Source organism: Ursus americanus, chromosome 2 (genome assembly GCF_024610735.1).
Source record: "Ursus americanus isolate L20-20 chromosome 2, mUrsAme1.1.p, whole genome shotgun sequence".
Lineage (NCBI taxonomy): Eukaryota > Metazoa > Chordata > Mammalia > Carnivora > Ursidae > Ursus > Ursus americanus.
The window spans coordinates 92,451,550-92,470,380 of NC_142128.1; the positions used below are offsets into that span (position 1 = coordinate 92,451,550).

General features: G+C 40.2%; 1 protein-coding gene across 3 annotated transcripts in view; it reads left to right on the forward strand.

The window, feature by feature from the left end:
* Positions 1-5,751: 5,751 nt before the first annotated feature.
* ANKRD45 (ankyrin repeat domain 45) overlaps positions 5,752-18,831 on the forward strand; it is a 60,816-nt gene continuing 47,736 nt past the window's right edge. For all 3 annotated transcript variants that reach the window (XM_045811417.2, XM_045811415.2, XM_087858781.1), the window contains exons 1-2: positions 5,752-5,829; positions 15,711-16,071. In XM_045811417.2, the coding sequence (XP_045667373.1) occupies positions 5,767-5,829; positions 15,711-16,071 (424 nt within the window). In that variant the 5' untranslated portion in view covers positions 5,752-5,766. The remainder of the gene's footprint in view (positions 5,830-15,710; positions 16,072-18,831) is intronic.

Here is an 18,831-nt window from a genome sequence, read left to right on the forward strand (position 1 = left end):
AGGAGAAGGACGATGTAGACCCCAAGGAGCTCAGAATCTGGGAGAATCCACATGATGACAGAGTAAAAGGGACTATATCCCAGGAGCTCAGGATCTGGGTGAGTATACACAGGACTAAATTCCGAGGACACTGGATCTAGGGAGACAGAATACAAAGTTGAACAGGGGAGTTTAATTAATTTTGAAGCACCCTCCTGGGATATAGGATTTAACAACCTGGCAAGGATTTTTGGAGATGGTGCAAACATGCTGTAGAATGGCTTCATAAGCATGGAAAGTGATGACCCATGCTAAATGAAGGAAAGGTGCCAGAATTGCCATGGAAGGCAGTAGAATAAAAGATTAAAAAGTTCAAAGAAGTGAGCATGCTAGAGTGGATATCCTAGGTAAGCCTCGAAAACCCACGGCTACTGTCATACCAACTTCAGACCAAGCTGGGTGTCTGAACATTGCTGGAGAAATACACTGAACCGTGCAGGTTGAGGTGACTTTGAATTCATAGTCTTCAACCTCAATCACCTCTTTGATGCAAAGTTTTTACTTGTTTTGCCAAATCTTCATGCTATGCTCACCCCTCCCAAGCCTTCCTCCCTCAGTTTAAGCATACTTAGTCCAAGGTCATCAAGCTGGGTTTTCTTCAACCATAAATTCCACAGGATGAAAAATTATCTGCATCCAAGCCACTGTTACTTTTTTCACTTCAAAATTAGAAGACCAAGCGAAGTTCTTCCTATTCGAGGCCATCATTCCACAGATACTGTAGCCCTTTAGCCTTCAATTTCCCTTAGGATCTTACTTCACTGGTCATCTCTTTTCTTAATCTTCTCTTTCTACAGGTTCCTTGCTGTCACACTACAGGTACAATTAGGCTTCTGTGATCCTCTTCCTGCCACAACATCTCCCTTAATACTTTGTATTCCTTTAATTTCTGAGCAATTTCTTCCCTCAACATCTTATTGGAACTTCTCAAAAGAATAGCAGATCTCCACTGCCACCATTTCATTTCCAGTTATAGTTGTTAAATCAATTACCCTGGTGTTATGTCTGACAAATGCCAAACCTATCTTACATTAAAAATAAAGATATTTCTTGCAAGGAGAGAGTTTTCTTAAAAAGCTTTTTATTCTGCCTTCTTCAAAGCTAGAATATTCTATTCCTGGTGGTCTACTTCCTGATCTCCCTCATTCACTTCTCCGTGCACTGCAATCTTTTTTTTTTTTTAATTATTTATTTATTTATTCGACAGAGATAGAGACAGCCAGCGAGAGAGGGGACACAAGCAGGGGGAGTGGGAGAGGAAGAAGCAGGCTCATAGCGGAGGAGCCTGATGTGGGGCTCGATCCCATAGCGCTGGGATCACGCCCTGAGCCGAAGGCAGACGCTTAACTGCTGTGCCACCCAGGTGCCCCCGTGCACTGCAATCTTGATTTTGCCTACCACCCTTCACTAAAATTGATCCCATAAAGGTTACCCCTAGGTGCCAAATTTCATTGCCATTTTTTCAAGTCTGTTTTGAAATTATTTCTTTGGCTTCTATGTTGCCACACTCACCTGGGCCTGTTCATTCTCTCCCTATCTTCCTCTGCCTACTCCTTAACGTTGCTAAGTTGCCCTTTGCACTCTTTTCTCTTATGCATCACCTTGGACGACTCCATATTCTTTGAAGGTTTTCAATAACATTTATATGCCAATGACTCCCAAATTTATATTTATATCCCAGTCTTGTCATTGAGCTTTATTTTTTTAAGACTTATGTATTTGAGAGAAAGAGAGAGAGCGTGCATGCACGAACAAGCAGGAGGGGGCAGAGGGAGAGGGAGAGAGAGCATCTCAAACAGATTCCCCATTGAGCACAGAGCCTGATGGAGGCAGGTGGAGGGATTAGATCTTACGACCCTGAGATCATGACTTGAGATTATGACCTGAGCTGAAACCAAGAGTTGGACACTCAACCGACTGAGCCACCCAGGTGCCCCTATTGAGCTTTGGATTCAAATGTATGTTGGCTGGAGGTACACTGATATTTCTGCCTCTGCTTGTCTGAGACTGCACACATCATCCTGATTCTAACCCTGCTTTTCTTTAAAATCTCTCTGAATTAGAAGACCCCTAGCCATCTGGTCACCCAAGATAGAAACTGGGAGTTACTCTTGGCTTCTGTTTGTGTGTGTTGTCTTGTCTTCCTCCAAACTACTCCCCACGTTGCTGTCTGACCTTTTCCAATTCCTTTAACTACATCTCTCGCCTTTCTCAACCACATAACCGTGGCCTGTTTCAATCTACATAGGCATTTATTTTGCTATTTATTTTGTGGCTCCATACCTTTTTACAAATTTCTTTTGGAATGCCTTTTCCACTTCTTTGCCTATGGAATTTCTACTTATCCTTTGATTTTGGATTTTCATTCTGCCACCCTCTGTCATATTATTTATTATTCTGAGCCTGCGTCATCTGTTAAGTATGCCTTATAGGGCTATAGTTAAGTCACTGACACAAAGATATTGAAATGGGGAGGGTGACAGAGTAAGCATCCTGCTAGAAACCTGCCTTCAGGTTAACATTGATTCTCTAACTAATAATATTCACGCACAGTTGTTCATCCACAAGTGAAACACCTACCTGCAATTTTATCCTTCCCAAATTTCACTTTGGGAATTCACCTCGAGGGACAGCACGTTTCTAAAATAAAGCCATACTATATTCCCCCATTCCAAATTATGAGGCATGGATGTCATAAGTAACAGAAATCCAATCCTTTTTTGGATTACTTAGAAAAAAGTAATTTTTAAAAAGATTTATTTATTTGAGAGAGAGAGACGGGGGGGAGGGGTAGAGGAAGAGGGAGAGCCAGAATCCCTGCTGAGCAGGGAGTCTAATGCAGGACTCGATCCCAGACCCTGGGATCATGACCTGAGCAGGAGGCAGACGCTTAACTGACTGAGGCACCTGGGTGCCCCTTGAAAAAAGTAATTTATTGTAATAATTGAAAAACGAGAATAAAAAGTGGCTTCAGGCATGTTTACCTCCAGGGCTCAAGTGATGGCATCAGATTTCAATCTCTTGTTCAGTTCTTGGCTCTCCCATTGCTCTGTCACACTCTCTCCATGTGGTGGCAAGATGGCTCTCAGGCTGACATCCCGTCACCAACCCCTGCTGAGAAACAGAGTGCCTGTTTACCAAGAGCTCTGGCAAAAATTCAGGATTAGCTTGATTACACTGGTTTGTGTTCTACCTTTTTTCCTGGCCTGATCATTATAACCTGGAGTGTAGAAAACACCGTGTGGCCAGGACTTGATCCGGTGGGATCAGCAGCCCCCAAACCACACGGGATGTAGCAAGGGGGTTCCGTCCTAGAAAACTAGGCGCTATCACCAGAAGAGGAAGGATGAGTAGGCAAAAACAATGGCTGTTCAGTACCACTTCCTCTGCTCCTCAGCTGTGGAGATGAGCGATATGCCAAAATGGTTCTTCAGTCACACACCAGGAGTGGCATGAGTATCGAATTCTTGCCAAAGGGATGGCTTCAAATGGACTATTTTGAAATCAAATGATCATTTTGGATGGGCACCCTCTAATGTTTAATTAGTTTACAGCTAACCAGTGCCAATCCTGTAGTGATTTAAACCAGCCTGACCTATGTTCAAATCCTGGTTTAGTCCTTCCCTAGCTGTGTGGTTTTAGGTAGGTGACTCAACTTTGCTGAGTATCAGTTTCAAAAGCAGAGCTGCTATAAGAATTAGTGAAGATTTATATGAATCACTTAGCATGGTACTTAGCACAGAACAGGCCACTGATCAATGAAATATAATTATTAATACAGCACATTAAGTTACCTTGGAATAACTTTCAACTAGTCTACACTGTTATTTCATTAGAAATTAACATTGTATAAATAACATGATTTCTAGTCTATAAACTATGGAATTCTTGAAATATAATACTAAATAATTTCTATTCAGAGGCCCCATTCTCTTAGGGTGGAAAAAATTAATTTCAATCGATTTGGAAACCTCCCCCCACCATAATTTTCTGGAGCTGACCTAATTTCCAGGGGGCTTGAATGCTGCTTAACTCATCTGCTCCTTAAGCCATTTGTACACCAAGACTTCATTGTCGTATTTGCACCTTCATCATTAGTACCCGCGAATTGTTGCTAAGATTTGTCTCTTGCACACCCATTTGGTCCTTTCAGATCTAATGGCTCTCTTCAATATTCTCATGCCAAACTTGGGGAATAGGGGATGGGAGTTAGAATCATGGAAGTCTTCGTGCTGCATCGGGGCCACCCCGGGCCAGAATTCTCCTTCATAAGGCTGTTTCTAACCTGGTCTGCCTGAATGAATCATCCAGTTGTTTCTGACATGGAGTTAAGCAGAGAATAGGGCCCGTTTGCGTTTAGGTTTCTCAGACCTACTTAGAGTCGTCCCATCCTTTCTAGCATTCAGAACACTAAAAATAATCTTTTAAGAATTCTATTTAACTTTCAGTATTGAAATCCATTTAAGACTTTCCATAAACAGTTGTATTTGGGAATTCTTCACACCCAATGAAGATTAATTAAAAACAGATTCATGCATGATCATGCATCAGAAGTCATCTTCCATCCAGATGTTAAAAAAAACCCAACCAGACTATGAAAAACATAGTACATACATATAACATATTAAAAGTGAAATACCTGAAATGTCTTGCTCCTCCAACAACTTCAGCAGGAAATGAGTACTTAGAGTAAAAGTGCTATATGTTGATTGCAGGAGCAAGCTAGCAGATGACAAAATTTCTAGACTATTGTTCTTGTCTGTAATGTCAAACTCTAATATTTTGACTGTTACAACTACTTTGAATAAGAGAAATTTAATAATTATTATTTATTTGACAGAGAGAGAGAGAGTACACGCACAAGTAGGGGGAGAGGCAAGCAGAGGGAGAGGGAGAAGGCGGCTCCAGGTGGAGCAAGGAGCCCTATGCTGGGCTCCTTCCCAGGACCCTGGGATCATGACCCGAGGAAGGCAGAGGCTTAACCTACTACTCCATCCAGGTGCCCCTCAAATTTATTCTTTATTCCAGAAGTTCAGATCTATGATAGAGATATTTTGCTTGGGTCTTAGGCCAAATATTTATTTTAAAACGAGGCTATTCAGCCTTCAACTCAAATGTTCTGAGCTCCTCTAAAATACTACCTCCTCTTTAACGATTTCCTTGTAGAAATAGTAAAGAAACGAATGTTTTCCTTCACTAGGCGTCTTCTGTTTTGGATCTTAAATTCCTCAACCAAGCTAGATGTTAATTTCCGAGGCCCTTCCACTCCTGACATCCTCGGCACTTGCGATGTCTCAGGAAACGGACTTGCTGGTGACAATGACCATAAACCATAACAGAAAGACCTCTAACAGCCTAGAAAATTAAGCAAGCTGTCCGTTATAATTACAATCTTTCATAGTTTTCAGAAAGCATCCTCGTATTTCTGGAAAAATTCTTTCGTTCAAAGGCCAAAGATAAGACTTACGACGGACCTGCAACCAATGTGCATGCTTTATTTTCAAATTTTATTTTTTAAACTGTAAATACAGACCATAAGGTAGAAAATTTACAAAATAAAGAAAAACCCGCGCGCCACCATCCGAACGCAGCGATTTAACTCATTTTGACGAATGCCTCCCGGTTTTCTCCCGCTTTCGCGACTCGCACCTGGCAACCTTGACCCTCGCGCGCTGCCGGAACCGCAGCGCTCGGGGCGGCGCTACCGCGCAAGGGTGCGCCGTCGCCATGGTAACCGCGAAAGCCCGGGGTCCCGGGAGCGGTGAGTCGGAGTCCGCGAGGAGGTCCACGGTGGGTGCTTGGAGTGGGGACGGGGGGAGGAAGGGGCGTCTCCGCGCGTGGCCGCTGGGGCTGGAGCCGGAGGGGCGTGGGCGTCAGCCGCGGCGGCCTCAGGCTTCGCCTCTGCACCGAGCTTTATAGAGCGGCTCCCGCCCGGCGGGCAGCCTCGGAGATTCCCGAGGGTCCCTCAGGGATTCGGGCCGGAAGGCGAACACCGGCGTCCAGAAGTGACTGGTGCCCGCCCCGCCGGCCCTCCTGGGACGCGCGGTGCGGCTGCCACTCTCTGCTTGCTCTTCTTCAGGCCTTCCTTTGTTTAACCCCCGGGGCTCCGGGCTGCCCTTTGGGGCCCCTCCTTGAGCTGGGGACTTAACATCCTCAAGGGACTACGTTTTTTGAAGCAAGACTTCAACTAGCTTAAAAGGCCCTTAAGATCTATTCATCATAACTTCGAGCTTGTCTGCCTCCTTGCCCTTTGTTGGTGCTTTTCATTATCTGGTTTGCCCTTTTCTTCTTATTTTAAGACTCCTACTCCTCCACTTCTGGGAAGCCTTTCCGAACCTCCCCGCTGCGAATCTAATTTAGCTGTCCAGCGTCTTTACTGTCAAAGCGCTCTTTGCTTATCTCCTTTTATATCCCTTATCTCACCGTCCTTGCTGATTTACTGGTGGCTTCCCCACTAGACTGTGGGGAATGGCCGGGGGGGGGGGGGGGAGGACCGTGGCCTCTGTGATGTTCTATTATTAGTGCCTTAGCGACCTCAAAAGAGTTCGCACTTTATAGTTAAAAGGAAGAGTTTGTAGACTTGCTTTCCGACTCGAATTAAGTAAAGCAGAATAGGTGCTGTTCTCATTTCATGAATAAGGAGTGTGAGTTCAGAAAAGTCACATAATTATTAAATACCAGAATGAGGACTCAAGCATGGGCCTTCCGACTCACAGACTGCTGTGCCATTCTGCCTTCATAGTTCCAACCCTGTCTCCCCTCTCCATGCTTACATTCTCTATGAGCTTTTGGTTATAGGCCCTTAGGTTGCAATTTTGATTTCTGTTATAACTTTTGTGGGCAAAGAAAATGTAATTTATTTTTGTCTATGACCTAGTTTTTTTGTGAGCACTCACTCATTGATTATTAGGAAAAAAAATAATTGAAATGTTCAATTGGTTTTAAAGTTTAGACCTGTCTCTAATTGGCTTCTTTGTCTAATGTTTAATTTCTCTTACACAAAAATATTTAGGTTCTCAGATAACTTCTCCCCTGATTCTCTCCTTGAGATGGTGTCTTGGTATGTGGGTATGTGTGAATTCATGAGATCTGGGAGGAAGTGTCTGAGGTCCCTTTGTCGTGTTTGGAGTCATGTACCTTATGAATACATCTCTCCTGGTTTGGTCAGTGCCCTGAGTCTTTTTTGTGACTTCCCTTCCACCCTGGGCGGGGTGGTTTGATCCACAGACCTCCTGCCCTACAGAACTTCTTCACCCTGTTACAGCAAGCTTGTGGGGGCAAGGGCTCCTGCAAGACTCTGCCACTTCTGGATCTCATCTATGTCCTAAAACAGTGGTCCTCAAACTTTTTGGTCCCAGGATTCCATTACACTCTTAAAAAATTACTGATCCCAAAGAGCTTTCATTTATGTGGGTTATATCTAGCCATATAGTAAGCATTAAAAATATAGTAAGAATTAGAAATTAAGACTGGGAATTAAAACATGTTTATTAATTCTTTTAACAATAACAAAAATAAGCTTATGTTAAATATAAATTACATATTTCTCATGGAAAATAAGTATTTTCTAAAACAAAAACTTTAGCGAGGAAGTAGAGTTAAACATTTTCAATATAGGGGCATCTGGGTTCAGTTGGTTAAGTGTCCAACTCTTAATTTCTGCTCAGGTCACGATCTCAGGGTCATGAGATCCAGCCCCATGTCAGGCTCCGTGCTCAGTGTGGAGTCTGCTTGAGATTCTCCCTCTCCCTATGCTCTCTCTTTCTTTCTCTCTCTCAAATAAATAAATCTTTAAAAAAACATTTCAATATATAGAATATTGATAACAGGAAGAAAGAAAAAGCTGTTATTATGGTCATCCTATTAGTACTTATAGTCACAGTAAAAATGCTTTAAAATATTCTAAAACTTCGATGTTATAAGAAGAAAAAATTCTTTGCTCTATCTTTAAGAGACAGTATGATGAAGGACACAATCAGCATTAGACCACCAAACATATGACAGGAGAGTTTACTTTTTTCCTCCTGATTAGATGTCTTTTAAAAGGCAGGCCTGGGGCGCCTGGGTGGCACAGCGGTTAAGCGTCTGCCTTCGGCTCTGGGTGTGATCCCGGCGTTATGGGATCGAGCCCCACATCAGGTTCCTCCGCTGTGAGCCTGCTTCTTCCTCTTCCACTCACCCTGCTGTGTTCCCTCTCTCAATGACTCTCTCTCTCTCTGTCAAATAAATAAATAAATAAATAAATAAATAAATAAATAAATAAATAAATAAATAAAAATAAAAGGCAGGCCTACGGATAAATGCCCTGGAAGACTTCACTTTGTCCTTTTATTTCAGAAAGGCTGATCTCAGTTTAGTCTAGATTTGGACTAGAACAGTCTCAAAGGTTTGACCATAGATCAGGGTGGCTTGTGTCCTAGGACTTTGTCCTAGGCCAGTGGTTCTCAAAGTATGATCTGAGTATTCCCTGGGGATCCTTACGACATTTTTCGGGGAGTTCACCAGTAAAGCTATCTTCATGTTAAAGATATCATTTATTATTATCTTCATATTAAAGACATCATTTGTCTTTGTATTCTCATTCTTTCACATGCTGTAGTGGTTTTCTAGAGGCTAAATAACAGGTGATATCACAACATCACATGTCATGGCAATGAAAGCTGAAGCAGGTATTTGAACCCATCTCTTTTCTAATAAGCCAGACATTAGAGATTTGCAAAAATGTAAAATAATGCTACTCTTCTCATCAAATTTTCCTTGTAAAATATATTTTTCATAAGCTATATTTTGTATGTTAACATGTAATTATTTTAAGATGAACTAATATTTTAAAGATTTCTAATTTCTAATATGACATTTTTTTCTAATATGGTAAATATTGGTAGATAGAACCCACATAATAATTTTGGGAACTTTCCATTTTTAAGAGTGTAAAGAGCCCTGAGATCAAGGAATTTGAGAAATGCTGCCCTAATCATGTTAATTCTGGCTCCAGAATAATATGGAAATTAAGCTCCATTCAAAGATATATCAAGGGTAGCTTTGAGTATTCTGGACTGAATTGTATTTCCAGATTTGATCCAGTTTATTTATAAATCTCTGAATTAACCTGGGGCCATAGATGCAGAATAATGTGTCTGTAATCAAAAGTTTGGTGGTCATAGAGAGAAAATAATTTATTCACACCTTGTGTAGGACAACAGTGTATTAAAGAAAAAGAATAAAAAATAGTATTACCATCTCTTCTTTTATTTCATGAATGCTTTTGCTGGAGAAATAATGATATATGATGATGATAGGTTTTGCTTCCTGAGTGCTCGCCATGTGCTTGGCATATCCATCATCTAATTTAGTCTAGTTCTCAGAACAATCCTATAAACTAGGTCTAGTGTTATTCCTACAAGAGATTAGGTAAATCACCCAGTATTATGCAACTAATAAATTGCAGGATTGGATTATAAACTCAAGTCTTTCTAACTCCAAAACCTATTGTTCTTGGCTGTGAAGAAAAGCAGTGGTAATTGCAGCCTTGATGTTAAGAGTTATTGAGTACATACATGTCAAGAATTGTGGTAATCCGAAAGTGACACAAGAAAAATGTAAGGCTTGATCCTTGCCCCCATCCAGTTTATAATCTAATTAGGTAGATGTCTTTTATAGTTGAAACAAGTAGAAAATAATATAATACCATGACTTGGTAAGTTGTATGTTACAGACTACATATAATGGCCTTTGAAGATCATAGGAGGGAAAGGCCCATGTGCATTCTAGAGAGGAGTCAAGGAAAGTTTTAGGAAGAAAATAAGTTTATAGCTTGGCCTAAATAGGATTTGGCTAGTAGGAATGGAGGAGGAAAAAAACATTATTCTAGGCCTAGTAACAAGAATCTGCATGAGATGTAAATCGGATTTTCTCAGTATCTTCAAGGTCTCATGTCTGGGCCCTCACTAGGCTGGTGAGGAAAGGTATTTTAAGCATATTCTGCCTCTGTTCTCTAAAGTTTGAGTATAGATATCTATAGCAGATATGTTCCAGAAGATCGCAATGTTATTAATAGGGCGACAAAACAATTTATTGTGTGGTAATGGTAGACATCTTTGAGAGTAAAAGAGGATGCTATTAAAAATTACAGCAGGGGGAACAGATGTAACTAGAACTGCCCTGGGTACATTGAAACATATGTCACCCAAGCTATAAACTATAAACACATGCTGTCTAACATCTGTTAAATTCTCTCTTGTTGATTTCTTGGTATAGTTCCATAGAGGTTATTCAAAACTAATGTTTCTTCACAGTGTGGCTTGTACCCCATTAGTGGATCATGAAATCAGTTTGGTGGGTGGCACCAGCCTTAAAAAATATAATGAGAATAGGGACACCTGGCTGGCTCAGTCGGAAGAGCATGCAACTCTTGATTTGAAGGTCCTGAGTTTGAGCCCCACGTTGGGTATAGACATTACTTAAAAAATGAAAAATTAAAAAAATATAATGGGAATAAAAACATCAGTATATTACATGTAGTAAGGATAAATAGTATTTTGGTTAATGATATACATGCAGGTATACCCCATATATGCAGTGTACCCAGGACAAAAGTGTCCCAAGTGTCCATTACTACTGACAATAAGTTATTTGTTTGGTTACCCTATCAGTAGAAGATGTATATATATTTACATATATAAAATGGAAATAAGATATCATAAACTAATATATATTACATAATACAATAAAATAACTTAGATATACCATGTATAATACAATATATTAAACAATATATATGTATTTGGACAGGACATCCACCTCATGGTCTAAATTAGCAGTGCATGCTCTAGTCATCATGCTTGCAATCCAGTAAGAAGGAATTACATTTTCCTAGAAGGTGCATACTACATGACTACTCACATCTTATGCCTACTATTTGAACATATGGTCACGTTATGTTGCAAGAGAGACTGGGAAGTAGTTTTATTCCAATATAAATATTGTTTTTTAAAAAATGCGTGGTTAAAAAAAAAAAGAGAATGGGGTTCTATTCCTAAAGAAGGGGAGATCAGATTTTAGGGAAGACAGCTGTGTCTGAGTACTAAATGAGGAGCTCACATGTTCATGAGGAGCCTGAAAAGGAGCAGTAACCAAGGGAGCTTTGGAGGGTCAGACCACAAGAACCACAACATGTGCTCATAGCAGGAACTTTAATCAGTACACCCTTGCTGTCACTGTGATGAATGACCTTCAACTAACCTCATGTTCCCGTGTCCCTTGTTCAGGTGTCAAGATCCTGGTCATTTATTGTGAAAGCTAAAAAAACTTAACTCACAGATATGGAGAATAGATCGGTGGCTGCCAGAGGTAGAGTTAGGGGTAGGTCAAATGGGTAAAGAGGGTCAAAAGGTAAAAACGTCCAGTTATAGGATAAATACATTCTGGGAATGCTCTGTACAGCGTGGTGACTATAGTTGACAATACTGCATTGAATTAAATACAATACTACATTGTATTTGAAAGTTGCTAAGAGATTAGATCTTAAAAGTTTGCATCACAAGAAAAAAACTTTTGTAATTATGTGGGGTGATGGATATTAGCTTACCATGGTAATCATTTTATAATATGTACATGGATCAAATTATTATGCTGTATACCTTAAACTAATATGAAACGATTAAAAACAACAGCAGAAAATATGTCAAGATCGTAGGATTGAGCAGCTGATTGGCAGAGCCTAATTTATAATCTCGCCCCCGCCAACCTTGTGGGGAGATGGAGAGGAGGAGGGTCTTGCCTCTTTGGCTTACATAGTGGAAGGTTAGCTTTATCTCCCACTAGAAATCTCTAAAATGGAGATTGGGATTCTTTAAGAAAGTGTATCTATGTGCGTGTGTGTGTGTAGTGTGTACGTGTGTGTGTATATGTATTGGGAGGGTGGAGAGTTAGATGCTAGCACTCAAAAGGAGTGTAAGTTTTCTCTATTCTGTAAAATGAAGGAATTAAATGAAACAATTTCAAAGATAAGGTTTGGGCCACATCTTATGGCGGAGTCATGGCTGATGGGCAAACAACTCCCCTTCCCAACCCTATCTATCTTGCTTGCTTCTATTATAAAGACAGGAAAATTGAGAAACTTGACTTCTTTTTTTTTTGTTTCTTTTAAATATAGGGATACAATCTGGCCTTTGTTAGGGTTTGTTAAGAAAGAATTTGTTTTGGGGCGCCTGGGTGGCACAGCGGTTAAGCGTCTGCCTTCAGCTCAGGGCGTGATCCTGGCGTTATGGGATCGAGCCCCACATCAGGCTCCTATGCTATGGGCCTGCTTCTTCCTCTCCCACTCCCCCTGCTTGTGTTCCCTCTCTCGCTGGCTGTCTCTATCTCTGTCAAATAAATAAATAAATAAAATCTCAAAAAAAAAATTTGTTTTGCTTTCCTTTTAAAAAGGATGGATGGCATAGCTATCCTTTGGAGGATTCCCCCATTTTCCTGCCACAAATGCAGATGTGTTCCCCCTTCTGGAGCACTGCGTGTTATACGCAAATAATGAATCATGGAACACTACATCAAAAACTAAGGATGTACTGTATGGTGACTAACATAACATAATAAAAAATTATTATAAAAAAATGCAGATGTGATGCCAGGAGTTATGACAGTCCTCTTGTCACTATGAGGCAACAGCTGTGATGATGAAAGTCTTACACACTATGATGGAATAGAAAGATAGAAAGAGCTTGCATCTATATTTTTGAGCTGCTGAATCGTCTCCACCTTTAAATTTCTTGTTATGTGAAAAAATAATCTTTTACTTGTAAAAGTCAGTCTTATTATTTTTCTGTTATCTGTAATCAAAGAATTCCTAACTTCAACAGCTTACAAGTATACACATTTAGTGAGGGTAGAGATTAATATAAGGCTATGGTAGATAGAGATGTTATTCTGTCTAACTAGTGTGCCCTTCCTTCTGCCTTCTGAGTGACCAAATCTTGCCCATTCGTTCTGGCCCAGCTTAATGCTGTAATTTTTACAAAATATATGACTCCATTTATTCCATTTCCTGTGTCTTCCCCCCCTACCCTCCTGCCAGAAACATGATCCTGAATCTTGTGTGGAATCTTGCTTTTCTTCTTTTTAAAAAAAATAGTCTTACTGCATCTATTTGCATTCCTAAAACATCCATTTTAATTGCTTTGAACTTTACAAAAATTTATCTTGATATATATAATCTTATGGATCTATTTTACCCATTAATGTTATATTGCTAAAATTCATTCATATTATATGCTTTAGTTATTTATTGCTGCATGACAGATTACCCCCAAATGTGGTAGCTTAAAATAGCACACATTCATTATCTCCCAGTTTCTCTGGCTCAGGAATCAGGGCACAGCCTAGCTAGATCTTTCACTTTGGCATCTCTCACGAAGCTACAGTCAAGGTGTTGCCAGTGACTTCAGTCATCTCAAGGTTCATCTGGGGCAGATCCACTTCCAAGCTCCTTCTGTGGTTGTTGGCAGAGTTAATTAAGTTCCTCATGGGCTAATGGATTGAAGGCTTCTGTTTCTTACTGGCTGTTGGCCAGAGGTTGCCCTCTGTTCCTTGAAAGGTGGCCCTTTCCATCATACTACATGAGAAGAGCCAGGGAGAGAATACCAAGACAAAGTCACAGTCTGCTATAACCAAATTGTGGCAATGACATCCCATCACTGTTGCTGTATTCTCATTAGAAGAAAGTCACTATGTCCAGGCTGCTTTCAAGGGGAGGGAATTACACAAGGGTATGAATACCAGGAGACAGGGTGAGAGTCACTGGCAGCCATGTTAGAAACTGCCTACCACATGGTATCACTATTATTTATTCATTTTAACTACTATATACTATTTTGTGTGACTATGCTACAGTTTATGCTCCTGTTCTTGGGCTTTGTTTTCCTGCCCAGGATTTTTGCTGTTATGAATAGTGATGTTACAAACATTCTTATACATATGAAGGGGAATGTACTACTTATACATACGAAGGGGAATGTACTACTCTTTTCTGATTCACTACCAATTTAATATGTGTTCTGCCAGAGTGAGCATGATTAATTGATTAATTAATTGATTAATTAATTGTTCCTGGAATTAATCTCATCCCTTCTGAACTCCCATAGCATTCTTCATGTCTTATGATACTTAGCACTTATTACCTTTTGTGCATGTCATATTTTCTCCCTTAAAATAGTAAGTCGTTGAGGGCAGGAAATAAATTTGGTTCTTCTTTGTAATTTACATAGTGCTTACACAGCACTTGGTACATTAGTAAGCTTTCAGTAAGCATCACTGAATGAATAATTCTGTCTAAATGTCAGTGCCTAGGTTTTAAAGTTTTAATCTGGCTCCAATAATCCCTCTGTATTTTTCACTTTTCCCCAACATGGACCCTTGTTTAGGCAGGTGAATCTCTTTAGCATTCTCTTTCAATCTTTTCCTAATAAATTTAGCCACATTGATCTGTTTCTTCTGTTCCTGTTGAATTTACTGTTTATATTACACATTCAGCATTTTAGTGTATATTCAGGCAGTGTGCACAATTGATTGCATGGATGAAGTGTCCTATTTTATGATTATTTTCAACCATTTAAGTACTTTTTTTTCAAGTCTACCATTCGATGATGTTTATTAAATTTATAGGGTTGTGTGATCATCACCATACTTGTTCTAGAGACTTTCCATCCCCCTGGCAGTTCTCCTGTGCCTATTTCTGGGGGCTGTCCCCACCCCCAGCTCATGACAACCACTAATTTGCTTTCTGTTTCTATAAATATGCCTCGGAACATTTTGCGTCAATGAAATCCTACAATGTGTCTTTTACGTCTGGCTTCCCTCACTTTTCATGGTGTCTTTGAGGTTCATCCAAGCTGTAGCATGTTTGAGCAGTTTGTCCCTTTTTTTTTTTTTTTTTAAAGATTTTATTTATTTATTCGACAGAGATAGAGACAGCCAGCGAGAGAGGGAACACAAGCAGGGGGAGTGGGAGAGGAAGAAGCAGGCTCATAGCAGAAGAGCCTGATGTGGGGCTCGATCCCAGATCGCCGGGATCACGCCCTGAGCCGAAGGCAGACGCTTAACCGCTGTGCCACCCAGGCGCCCCAGTTTGTCCCTTTTTATTGTCAAATAAAATCCCATTCTAAGGCTATACCAAGTTGTGTTCATCCATTCACTAATTGAACATTTGGATTGTTTTGAGTTTTTTGGCGATCATGAACAATGCTGCTGTGAGCATTCACGTATAAGTCTTTGTGCAGACGAATCTTTTCATTTCTCCTGAATAGACACCCAGTAATGGAACTGTTGTGTTGTATGTTACACTAATGCTTAGCTTTTGAAGAAACTGCCACACCATTTTCCAAAATGGCTGCGCCATCTTTCATCCCCATCTCACCAGCGCATGAGGGTAAAGTTCTCCCACAGGCCTGCCAAACTTTTTATTGTCTTTTTGATGATAGCCATGCCAATAGGTATATTGCCAGTTAGGTATCCCATGGTGGTTTTGATTTGCATTTCCCTAATGAACCAGTTAAGTATTTTTATCCCATCTATATTGTCAGTTGACTGAAGAAATAAGCAGATAAACAAATATTGATTTGTTTGCTTAGATTATTATTATTTTTTGAGTAATTACTATTACTTTTTCTTGGCCTCAGGTATTTTTGGAGTTAATGGAGCCAGAAGGACCTCCAGAATCAGAGAGTTCAGAAAAATCAGTATTTTTCTCACAGCAAGAAGATGATGAAGAAGAAGAAGATGAAGAAGAAGTGAAAGAACCAGAGGAAACAGTCACTCTTAATCCTCTCTTACAACCTGCTCTCACAGGGGATGTAGAAGGTTTGCAGAAGTTTTTTGAGGATCCTGAGAACCCTCATCATGAACAGGCCATGCAGCTACTCTTGGAAGAAGACATCGTTGGGAGAAATTTGTTGTATGCTGCTTGTATGGCTGGGCAAAGTGATGTGATTAGAGCTTTGGCAAAATATGGTGTGAATCTGAATGAAAAAACCACCAGAGGTATTTTGTCTTTTTTCTCTCATTGATATTACTTATGACTACCTAAAGATGCTATGTACCATCTCTAGTTGGATAAAGTTGATGTGCCTGCTTTATGTCTTGCATATATATGTATACATATGCATGAATGTGTGAGTATGTGTATGCATGTTGGTATAGTATATCATAGAAGTTAAGTACACAGACTTCACTCTTTTTTTTTGAGAGAGAGAGCCTGCATGTGCAGGTGTGAGTGGGGGTGGGGAGAGAGAACCTTTTTTTAATTTAAATTCAATTTAATTAACATATTATATTGTTAGTTTCAGAAGTAGAATTTAGTGATTCATCAGTTGCATATAACATCCAGTGCTCATTACATCACTGCCCTCCTTAATGCCCATCACCCAGTTACCCCACTCCCCCACCTCCTTCCCCTCCAGCAACCTTCAGTTTGTTTCCTAGATTTAGAGTCTCTTATGCTTTGCCTCCCTCTCTGTTTTCATCTAATTTTATTTTTCTCTCCCTTCCCCCTATGTTCCTCTGTTTTGTTTCTTAAATTCCACATATGAGTGAAATCATATGGTATTTGTCTTTCTCTGTCTGACTTATTTCCCTTAGCATAATACCCTCTAGTTCCATCCACATTGTTGCAAATGGCAAGATTTCATTCCTTTTGATGGCTGAGTAATATTCCACTTTATATATCCACCACAACTTCTTTATCCATTTGTCTGTCAATGGACATCTGGGCTCTTTCCATATTTTGGCTATTTGTGGGCATTGCTGCTATAAACATTGGGGTGCATGTGCCCCTCAAATCACTTTGTTTGTATCCTTTGGATAAATATCTAGTAGTGCAATTGTTGGTCACAGGATAGCTCTATTTTTTTTTAAAGATTTTATTTATTTATTTATTCGATAGAGAGAGAGATGGAGAGAGCATGAGCCAGGGGGAGAGCCAGAGGGAGAAACAGACTCCCCACTGAGCAGGGAGCCCAACATGGGGCTCCATCCAGGAACCCTATCATGACCTGCCGAAAGCACACTCTTTTTTATTTACTTATTTATTTTTCCGAAAGCACACTCTTAACTGACTGAGCCACCCAGGTGCCCTGAGTAGCTCTATTTTTAACTTTTTGAGGAACCTCCATACTGTTTTCCAGAGTGGCTGTACCAGTTTGCATCCCCACAAACAGTGTAAGAGAGTTCCTCTTTCTCCGCATCCTCGCCAACATCTGTCATTTCCTGACTTGTTAATTTTAGCCATTCTGACTGGTGTGAGGTAGTATCTCATTGTGGCTTTGATTGATATTTCCCTGATGCGAAGTGATGCTGAACATTTTTTCATGTGTCTATTGGACATTGTTATGTATTCTCTGGAGAAATATCTGTTCATGTCTTCTGCGCATTTCTTGATTGGATTTTTTTGTTTTTTGGGTGCTGAGTGTGATACTTTTTTTTTTAATAGATTTTGGATACTAGCCCTTTGTCTGATAAGACATTGCAAATATTTTCTCCCATTCTGTAGGTTGCCTTTTAGTTTTGTCAACTATTTCCCTTGCTGTGCAAAAGCTTTTTATCTTGATGAAGTCCCAGTAGTTCATTTTTGCTTTTGTTTCTCTTGCCTTTGGAAACGTGTCTAGCAAGAAGTTGCTGTGGTCAAGGTCAAAGAGGTTGCTACCTGTGGGGCGCCTGGGTGGCTCAGTCGTTAAGCGTCTGCCTTCGGCTCAGGGCGTGATCCCGGCGTTCTGGGATCGAGCCCCACATCAGGCTCCTCTGCTGTGAGCCTGCTTCTTCCTCTCCCACTCCCCCTGCTTGTGTTCCCTCTCTCACTAGCTGTCTCTATCTCTGTCAAATAAATAAATAAAATCTTTAAAAAAAAAAAAAAACAACAAAGAGGTTGCTACCTGTGTTCTCTAGGATTTTGATCGATTCCTAGCTCACATTTAGGTCTTTCATCCTTAGAGTTTATTTTTGTGTATGGTGTAAGAAAGTGGCCCTGTTTCATTTTTCTGCATATGGCTGTCCAATTTTCCCAACACCATTTGTTGAAGACACTGTCTTTTTTCCATTGGATATTCTTTTTTTTTTTTTTTTTAAAGATTTTATTTATTTATTTATTTGACAGAGATAGAGACAGCCAGTGAGAGAGGGAACACAAGCAGGGGAGAGGAAGAAGCAGGCTCCTAGCGGAGGAGCCTGATGTGGGGCTCGATCCCAGAACACCGGGATTACACCCTGAGCCGAAGGCAGGCGCTCAACCGCTGTGCCACCCAGGCGCCCCTCCATTGGATATTCTTTACTGCACTGTTGAAGATTAGTTGACCAGAGAGTTGAGGGTCCATTTCTGGGTTCTCTATTCTGTTGTTCTCTATTGTCTATTCCATTGACCTATGCATCTGTTTTTGTGCCAGTACCATACTATCTGGATGATTACAACTTTGTAAAAGGCGAAAGATTTATGCGATCTGAAGAGAAACCAGAGTATGGATGATTACAACTTTGTAACACAACTCGAAGTCCAGAATTGTGATGCCTCCAGCTTTGGTTTTCTTTTTCAACATTCCTTTGACTATTTGGGGTCTTTTCTGGTTCCATACAAATTTTAGGATTGTTTGTTCTAGCTCTGTGAAAAATGTTGATGGTATTTTGATAGGGATTGCATGGAATATGTAGATTGCTTTGGATAGCATAGACATTTAACAATATTTGTTCTTCCAATCCATGAGCATGGAAAGTTTTTCCATTTTTTTGCATCTTCCTCAATTTCTTTCATAAGTG